Source organism: Lissotriton helveticus, chromosome 7 (assembly GCF_964261635.1).
Source record: "Lissotriton helveticus chromosome 7, aLisHel1.1, whole genome shotgun sequence".
Classification (NCBI taxonomy): domain Eukaryota; kingdom Metazoa; phylum Chordata; class Amphibia; order Caudata; family Salamandridae; genus Lissotriton; species Lissotriton helveticus.
Window position 1 is genome coordinate 476,829,386 of NC_136068.1, and position 10,189 is coordinate 476,839,574.

Consider the following 10,189-nt stretch of genomic DNA (forward strand, 5'->3'; position numbering starts at 1 on the left):
AAAATCTCTAACTGGTGCTTAACCATAGAGCGTGTGTTTAAGTAAATTACATTACGCTCTTTGGTATCAGGGGTCTTTATTTTTGTGGCTACCTGTCCATGCTGAGCAGTTTGCAGGGTTTCAGATACAATTCAGGGCGAGGGTGCAACCGGCTCTTGGTTTAGAAGTCCATATCGTTCTAGTTTCTGTTTAATATTGGGCTTGATCCCCTTATCGGCCTTGGGGACCATAGAGCGTTATTCCAGTGAGGAATATTTGATTAAATGGGCATTATGACTGGCCCCTGGCACCGGCTGGGCACGGACAGGCGCTGACGGGCTTGACTTTGGTGCTTCCGCTGCGCGCATCCGCTGCACGCCCACTTTTCCATCGGATTAAGTAGTGGCCGTGGAGATAATCCCTGGCCCGCTGCCCTGATTGTCGGCCCTCCTCCCGGAACCGGAAGTGGGTGTATAGGCAGTGTCAGGCAAGATGTCTGCCCCTGTATCAATTGAGCACTCAGCTCGTGGCGGAACGAGGGGGCAGCACTTCAAGACCCCCCACAATGAAACTACAGTAAGTGCAGAGCAAGATGTGCAAATACGCAAGTAAAAACAATTCTAAACTTCGAATAGAAACGATTTAAAAATCTTGGTGGGTAACCGGCAAGCATACAGTATCGTGCAAATGAATTCAGAACAATGATGGGATAACCCACCTAGCGTTTGAGAGCAAAAGGAGTGCTCCCTTTCCACGTAGACACATAAATAAAATAATAAGTGATTTCTCCAGGAGAGTATCCTAGTTTATTTGCCAAGATCTCTTTAATGTGCGGATAATAAAGAGTGCATGTAGAGCTGAAAAAAGTATTCTTTAATCCCAATTTTAAGAAAGAAATGGAGTGAAGGAAGGCCCAAGAAAGCAATTATTCACAAATCATCTCACATTATGAAGAATGGAGAGGGTATCCAAAGGAATAATTAAGGAAGTGCTCAAAGAGCACTCATTGCACTATCTATAGGATCTTGATGTGTCTAAGGGACAAAGTTTCCATCCACACAGCAGGAATGATTGGACCAAATAAAGGACTCTCGAAAGTATAAATATCCAAAAAGGGCAGGTAGAGTGAAGGGGTTCACCTCAGGCTATAGACAAATATTGCCTGACCATTTTGTAGGATATTGCTTAGCGTCCTACCTATGCCTCTCATTAATGATTAGGCGGTCCCGCATTTACAATTATGATGGGACCACTACTGCTGTGGTTGGATTCCACATCCTTAAACATTGTTGACAGCAGCACCACCACGATGTTAAAAAGAGCATGTTGTGGATTCACTGCACTAAGTGGCAGGCACTGCACTGTGCTTGCCAATTGGTGCAGTGAAATGTACCCCCAGTGCACCCACACCTCCACCCAACACAAGGGGAGCCTGCAACTGGCCCCTAAAGACATTCTCCGCTAGCCTTTCAATGGTGCTTCAACCGCCACGGAAAGGTTGGCTTCCGCCGGCATGATAATTGTGCCGGCGGAGCCTGCTAGGCCCCGCCGCCATTTTGAGAATGCTGACTGCTCCACCAGGCAATCATGACGATTGCTGCTGGCGGAAGAGCGGCGGACAGACTTTCTGTCCGTCGTGATACCCACCACCATCATAATGTGGCGGGGTAAATCTCATGACGGTTGTGGAACAATCGCCACCGCTGGCCCAGCGCTAGCTATTTTTCCGCCATAGAAATGAGCCCCTTAGTGTCATCTCTGCCACTCTGTGGTACTGATTTTTCCTGTATTGTCCCCCTGAGTTCCTTCTCAGTGTGGCCATCCTCCAGCCAATGTTGGACAATGGGGGCAGTGGCTTTCCGATTGCGAATTTATGTTCACCAATTCAGAATCTGATTCCTCTCCCTGTTTCTCCCACATAGAGATGTCCACAAGTTCATAATACACAGTATACTAAGTTGGTGGTCCTACAATTAGTCATGGTTCCTAAATCAATATTTGTATTGCCAGTATTTATTTGGCTAGTCACTGGGGCATTATTACAGGCCTGGCACGAGCCACATCTGTGATTGCATTTGACTGGATGTGTGGCAATGATGGATTTCTGGCAAAATAGATCCTTTATCTGCGGTTTCGCTCTGACAAACAGACTCTTCAGGTTCCTATTTCTCCTGAATGCAAAAGTAGATTTGCCTAACTTGGAGGCGTTTTCATGGATGTTCAATAGGTACCATTGTGAGACAACTGCCTGTCTTATTTTCGGATCTAAATTAGCATGGCGCACCAGTTTACACCTCGAACAAACCTGTATATGATCTTTTCTGTAAAGTTTATGTGGCGCATCGTAAAAGATCCATTCTTCCCCTCATGCGTAAGCATACATTTAGGCAATTTGCCCACCATTATATTTTTTCGCAAATGTTGCCTGACCATTTTGTATGATATTGCCTAGCGTCCTACCAATGCCTCTCATAAATGATTAGGAGATCTCAACCACTGGAAGAAAGTAATGGAATCTATGTTTGCTATGACGATGTCAGCCTGACATATGCACCTTCCCTTTTTATGTCTCTTTATTACGTTTGTATGTTCTTAGTATTTCAATTAAATAGTCACATATATAAGATAATATACCATATAATGACTATTCTTTTTAATGTTGTATCAATGGTGCTTAAGTATATCATTCATGAAATCTTTTGAGTGAAAGAAATAATTAAAGAAGGAATGTTAGTTTAAGAGAAAATTTATATTAGGGTACTAGGAGGGCTTGGCGGACCCATGATTGAGGTTTTTGCAATCCTGTTATTAACTTTGTACTATGCACTCACACTTTTGGAAATTGATGACTAATACTGTACTGTACTTTCATGATCTATGTTCTTTTTAGATCGAATAAAGTGATTTATTGAGTGCTGCATCGCTCCTGCGAGGTCTTTACTACTGTGGGAACTGGACATTTAAAAAAGGTGGGTCTTTTATGATGTGGCCAATTCATTTTAATTTATAGCCTAGGGGTTTCCTGACAAATGCAAATCTCGTGTATTTTTTATTAAGATGTTTTTAGGTATCTGGTACAGTGGAACTATAAAATGGTACATGTACATTAATATTTAACATTAAACAAATACTTTTAAAAAACAGTTTAGGTTACTTTTTAAATGCTTCCTATACTTTACCATAGGGAGATCTCCGCCCTGGTGGCGGAGAACTCTCCCTATGTGTGAAAAGTTACTAGTACTAAGTGTACACTAGTAGCTATGGCTCCAACCCCTGGTTCAGCAGCTGGAGACATGTATGGCTACAGTTTGTATTAAATTTACACTTGGATATGGAATAGCCAAAGTAGTACATTTACTACGAAATGTAGGAGTGCATTTAGACATCTTTATTTACACATGTGTAAATGTACTTGTGTTACAGGCCCGAAAGTTACCAATTCTATGAAATATACTGTGAGTGGAAGTTGAGTCCAAATAGAGGAGTTTTGAGTTTTGGATTTCTGAGCCATTTCACTTCTTATTTCCACCCAAAATAAATTTATAGAACAACACAAACCACTTCTTCCCCCTTTTATGTATTGCCCCTAAGGGCATGTGTGTGCGCAATATATGTGCACAGATCAATTTCAGGGGTACAACAGGGTGTCCTTTGGGCACCCCTGCACCCTTGAAATTGCAATCTCAATTTGGGATTCGCTAATTGCGAATCGCAAATTGAGATTGTCTTCCCATTCATTCCTATGGGCCTCTAGGCCCATAGGAATGAATGGGGAGGCATTCCTTGATTGCGACTCGCAATTAAGGAATTCTAAGAAATCGCTATTTTTTTTAGTGATTTCTTGATGCATTCCATTTTGCTATTCCTTAATAGCGAATCGGTATTTTTCGCTATTAAGGAATCGCAAATTGGGTTGTTGATGCATCTGGGGGTAACTCCCATCAATGTTTCCTTGTGGTGAGGGATTTAGGACATGTCGTTATCAGCCTTCACCGATGAAGGGATTCTTGATCATGGCTTGTGCATGTGCCGTTGTTTCTGTCGACATTTCTGCTAGATGCACCTTCTAACTCCCTATTCAATAGTGGGTATCTGCAATAAAGGTTTGATATAACTATTGATAGACAGTTGTCTTGAAATATGGGGTTTGCAAAATTTAAAAATTCTGGCTGTGCAAGATACAACACTTGTCTGGGAGACTGGTATAAAAAAGAAAATTGATCTGTTTTACTTAACTGCATAAATGAGAAAAACGGACTAATAACTTGTCAGCACAAGGGCCAAGAATGACCTCAAATTTAAAATCCATAGATTGTGGACTGCTTATGCGCCTTTTGGCCACGTCTTAAAACCCTGTCCTGCTTGACATATTTTTAGAGGATGGATAGGGAGGACACATTAGATTTTCTTCTGTCCAGTTTCAAGCCTACACAAGTCAATGCACATATTTTAAATAAACTGAAAACCGAGATAAGGGTTTTTATTTCTTAGAATAATTTATGTAGTTGAGTGGTAAATGCTGTATATCATCTTTCCACCATTTTAAATTCATATTCACAGTCTTCTGGTATTGAGGAGCTGGGGGTGAAGGGAACTCTTGCTCAACTCTCACAGTCTCTAAAGTGGGGGTACCATCAGACACGATTGCAGCAGCGACATCTAGTGGGAAGCTGTGGGATGACAATAGATAAAGTCTTGAATGGATCAAACGCTGGTGCAGCAGTGACACCACTCCAAGCACAGTCATAGTAAGGCTAAGGCTTCGGCCGTTCAGGGAGCACACACCAGTGCCGAGTGAGTCCCACTGGCCAGCCGTGGCATGAGATTGAGGTCCTAGTGGGTGGGAAGGATGAGGAGAGGGGAAGAGGCCACTGTCGTTTTCTAGCCACAAGGGACGCTTTACTGTTTGTCTTTTCCATGGGCTACGATCATGAATGACAATACAAGTATAGTGTGTGCTGTTCTCCTTCTGTCTGGTTGGAAGGCAATTCATGTCAACTGGAGGATCCCAGGTTAGGTCAAGCTAGTACGGAGCACCAAGAAATATTTGTTTAGATTAGGGTAAAGATGGGAAAATGGGGATTGGATGTGACAATTTGTTTACTTTTTGAATGACAGAGGTGGATGGGTGCTGGGGATGGACTGGATGGGAGCTGACTTAGGGGGTCATTATGATGAGGAAAAGACCCCCACTGCCAGCCGTGCGGTGGCGATCTGTCCCCCAAGAAAACGTGGACTGTCCGCCCACCAGATTAGGATGGTGGGCGTATCCAAACTGCGACCGTGGTGGACGCAAAGACCGTCCCCATTGGAGCTGCCACAGGCAATTGGACAGATTGCCAGGTGGAGCGGTCTGCATGCATAAAATGGTGGCGGTGCCTAGCAGGCACCGTCCACCATATTATGATGCAGGCTTGATCCAGCCTTTCCATGACGGTGAAACAGTCATGAAACGGCTGGTGGAGGTTCTTTTCAGTGGCCCATTGCGAGCCCCCAATGTTTTATAGGGAGGTGTATGTGAACTGGAGGGTACCAGTGGTACCTCTATACATTTCAGTGCACTAAGTGGCAGGCACCGTGTGGTGCCTGCCACGTAGTGCACTGAAATGCACAACATGCACTTTTAACATCACGGCGGGTGCTGCTGTCAGCAGCACCTGCCGCAATGTTAAAATGTAAGATGCGACCACCATGGTGGGGGTCGCATCCTGATTTGGTGTGCAGAACCGCTGCATGTATTGCGGACAGTTCCGGTTACCAACACGATGGCGTATGCCATCGTAATCAACCCCTTAGTCCTTATGGAAGCCAGAGTAGTTGGGTGGATGGTGAGAGAATGTGGTGGTGGTTAGGTGTATCTAATGGTGGCTACTCTGGTGGTTAGTTAGGTGCTGGTATGAGAGGCATTAGGGTGACTGATGTACTTTGCTTTCTTACTCTCTGACCCCTTGAATTTGATTTCTCATCCTCACAGCCTCCAAGATGGCGATGGTCACAGGCCTCATCCCCATTTTACGCGGGGCCATCGAGGCAACCACCGACTACCATGGACGGACTCTGTGGTTTGGCTTCATGGCTGTCCGCCTGATCGCCCTCTACATCGCTGAGATGCCCTGGAGCAAAAGTGATACTGACTTCCAATGTGATGTCAACGCCAGTGAGTTCTGCCGCAAGGCCTGTTTCAATGATCACTTTGATTCTCCCATCGTCTCGCTCTGGAACTTCACATACATTCTGTTCGTCATTTCTGTGCTTCTGATGGAGCTCTTCGCCTCGCAGCTCCGCTACAACATCATCAAGGCCAAGTTGAAGCACGGGGCACTGAGTGTGACTTCGGGGACCAATGGCATCACCGGTGTCAAGGGCCACGATCTGGCCCAGCAGGACATTATGATCGACTTCCATCTGCAAAAGAAGATGCTGGGCCTTTACCTCACCTGCATCACCCTGCGCCTGGGCCTTGAGATGGCTTTCCTTTATGTCCTAGTCGTCTGGCACCTGCCCAAAGTGGATGGCTCACCAATCACCTGCAGTACAGGGCTGTGCCCAGGACCCTACACCTGCCTGGTGCGCGCTGCTGCTGAGAAGCACATGTCCATCATTATGCTCTGTACCATCTCTGGGGCCATCATCTGCACCTCCATCATCTTTCTATTCTACACCACTTGCCATTACATACTATTTGGTCGCAACCAGCACGGGAGCCCTATATAAGGCATGGGGATACCTGTGCACAAAGTGGAGCAGTGCCCCTGTGCCTACAAAAAGAGTCACAAGCACACTATCCAGGACTACTTTTCTGGTAACCCTATCACACACACAGATGACATGCAATGTTTGCCACCGCTGACTGACCAATGTACATACCTTCAATGGGCAAACACTATAGTTATTGAAGAGTTGTTTTCGTAATATCTCCTCCATGTTTGCCTCAGTGCCTCACACTCACTTCCTCGGTCCTTTCTGCTCCAGGCACAGCAACGTAAGCTTCAAAATGGTGTAAAGAACTTGGACTACAGAGGCTTTATCTGAATGAATCACTGAAAGGTGCAAGTGAGAAATGTTGACATCAGGAGAGTCTTGTGAGCAGTCTGGGATGCTCACAGTGCCCAGTAAGAGGCGGACAGGCCTTTAATGCCACCGGGCATTTCCTTTGTGGGCTGGAGATAATTGGAGCTCAGCACAAGACACCTCCTGGTGCCCCTGTCACTCTCCCCAGCACACCGAGTCAATTGCCAAGTACTGGGAGGTTTCAAGAGAGGAAGAAAGAGAAGAAGAGAGGAAAACAGAGAGGAAAGGATCAGAGGGTGAGGAGAGAGAGAGAGGGGGAAGGATGGATAAAGTGAATTACACTGGGGGACGAAGGGAGCAGGACTGCTTTCAGCATTTTTGCCACAGCTGCTTTTGGTTCCTAGTCCGGGCCCTGAGAGTCCTGCTTTACTATGTATCACTGAGGATGTGGCCGAGAGGCTGGCCCGCTCTCAGTGACTCTACAAGACCGGAGTTCTAGTACTGACCAGTACTATGCGCTCTATATAGTATTTGAATTTTCCGTTCCTTTATCTCAATTTGGCCGAAAGTGTACCTCCTCGATGTACCTTCATGTAGTTTAATTTACTAATGCTAGAAACGTTATACAACCATTTTTTCGGAAGGAGTTGGTTGTCTTAAATTACCGAAAATCACTTCAACGCCTCATCGGGGGTAGTAAGCTCTATATAATCACAATTACAATCTGCTGAGAGGCAGTTCGAACTTCCTGGGCAGTAGGGTTAAGGAAAGAGGACATCAAAGGTGGTTTATGGATTGGAAATGTCGATGGTGATGAGGCCTAGTTGGAAGTTACCAGATCAGAGACCATAGGACATGAGTTCTAATCTCTGCCTCCCTTTGAGGAAAATATTTGATCTCCAGTGAGTCACATAGACATTAGGAGCGCCTTGAAGCATCAGTTAAGCGCTATTTTAAAACAGAGGGCACACATCCAGTTTTGAGCGAGTGTCACAGGGGCTCAGTCGCAAACGCATGTTTACCAGAACATATGCTAATAGGTTGGAACATTAAAAAAAATAAGACAGGGTGCAATTTCATAAGTTCTTCAAAGATGTGAAGTTGCATCACTTCCGCTTTGCACCTGATGACATCACAGGAAGTGACATTCCATTGCAATTGAACACCATTATAGGCCATTGTGTATATTTTTTTCGTAGATGACTCATCTTCACACTGCAACATGTTAATAAATACCAACTTCTAAAGATGCAAACGACCAGCCTACTCGTGCAAGATCATTGGGCAAATTCTATACATTGTAGGCTATAAGCAATCCACATCGATTTCAAGCAACAATATATGACCAGTAATTACTGCTCCTATACCTCACGGATTCGCAGAACCACCACCGGAGGAAGATCGTTCTCCTACCTGGCAGCCAAGACATGGAACTCCCTCCCCGCACACCTACGACTGACCCAGGACCATCTTACCTTCAAGAAACACCTAAAAACCTGGCTATTCGAGCAATAGCGCCCACCCCCCCTACAGCGCCTTGAGACCCTCACGGGTGAGTAGCGCGCTCTACAAATGTATTGATTGATTGATTGATTGATACCTACGACTAAGTCACGACGCAGAGTAATGCAAGATTTGCAGACAATGAATCTGTATGGCTGCCAACATAACCCATATTATATGGTTTGTGTATCATCAGTCCATCCTGGATTTTTATCCAACAGTGCTTCCTGTTCAGAGGTATGCTATGGGAACAATCGAGCTGCACGTAGCAGCATGCAAAGCGCTGTAACAAATCAGAAAAGGCCAAAGTAAGCAACCCATGGTACGTGTAGTCATGTGGTAGGCGGACGTTGGATGAAAGTCACCTATAAAGCTATTCTCTTTTCTTCATTCTGGTGCATGTCAGTATGCAGGTTATGTTATCCTATGTTTAGTTATGCTATATTTTGATCAGCTACATTGTTATGTCATGTTATATTATGCTTTGTTATGTTCTGTGCATGCAGACTACTAATGCCATTTGCAGTGCTCCATAGATCATGGTGCCAAACCTCTTCTATATATGGTGCACAGGCTCCTATGCCACCTTTCAAGTGTTTTTAAATGCTGGACTGACTTCTTGCAAAGCACATGCCTAGGTAGACCTCCTAGGAGACTAGATGTTAACTGTGTTCATGTGTTTAGTGAAAAACAGAGCTTGACCACTGAAGTCTAAAAGGGTCATCTTTACAAGGCTGGTCAGCAGTGGGTTTGTGGTTACTCTTGTCTTGCTAGAAGGTGGTTAAACAGGAAGTAACAAATGGAGCTCTGCGCCCTCTATGAAATTTAGGGATCATCATTGATTCAGATCTTTCAGTGAAAATTCAAGTGTCAAAAAAAAAAAACTTGTTTTTGGGAACTAACATGTTTAGAAGATCTGTTTCCTTTCCTAGAGGACAGTCTCCGCTCTCCATTCATAACTGCAATGTTACAATCGAAGCTGGGTTATGGTAATGCCATCTATTTATCTTCATCGAAATCTCTGATACAGCTACAAGTTGTTCAAAATTCTGCAGCATGGCTGATGTCAAAAGAAACAAGGGAGCCCTTATTTCGCTACTTTCACGCCAGTTACACTGACTACCGATTAAAGACAAAATGATTTATAAAGTTGCAGTTCCAGTCCATTGCACCCTATATTTGGCTGGCCTGAGATTTTGGCTCCTAAATTTCAATTGAATGCTCCATTTCAAAAGTTATCTGATCAATACTCCAAGAACCAAAACAGCCAATTTATGGAACACACTTTATTTTTGCCTTCGTTCAGAACCTAACCCGATTAAATAAAAAAAAGTATAAAAAACTTTAAACATTTTTTCTGTATCATGGCATTTTATGACCTATTACTTGGTTTAGCACAGAGCCAAAAACTATATCCGCACTTCTCCCACAGCTCCCATCTAGACCCAGTGAACACATTGTTCAACATCCATCTAGGCCACTGGTTTTAGGTAAGGCTCAAAGGTACTGTCTGGGCTGCGCTTCTAAGGGTACAATGTTTTGGTCGGGCAAGTCTGAGTCTAGGTCAGCCTATGATTAACTGAGTGTGCATGCGCAAAACACAAGTCTGTCCAAGCAAGGGCCACTTAAATCTTAACTTTAATATAGTCTAAAATCATGCATTTTTTACAGATCCAATTAATTCTTTATTATATGT

General features: G+C 44.3%; 1 protein-coding gene across 2 annotated transcripts in view; it reads left to right on the forward strand.

Moving 5' to 3' along the window:
- The window catches only part of LOC144768636 (gap junction beta-2 protein-like), a 91,117-nt gene extending 81,271 nt beyond the window's left edge, over positions 1 to 9,846 (forward strand). For both annotated transcript variants that reach the window (XM_078652445.1, XM_078652444.1), the window contains 2 exons: positions 2,870 to 2,948; positions 5,954 to 9,846. In XM_078652445.1, coding sequence (XP_078508571.1) covers positions 5,962 to 6,693 — 732 coding nt within the window. In that variant the 5' untranslated portion in view covers positions 2,870 to 2,948; positions 5,954 to 5,961 and the 3' untranslated portion in view covers positions 6,694 to 9,846. The remainder of the gene's footprint in view (positions 1 to 2,869; positions 2,949 to 5,953) is intronic.
- Positions 9,847 to 10,189: the final 343 nt, after the last annotated feature.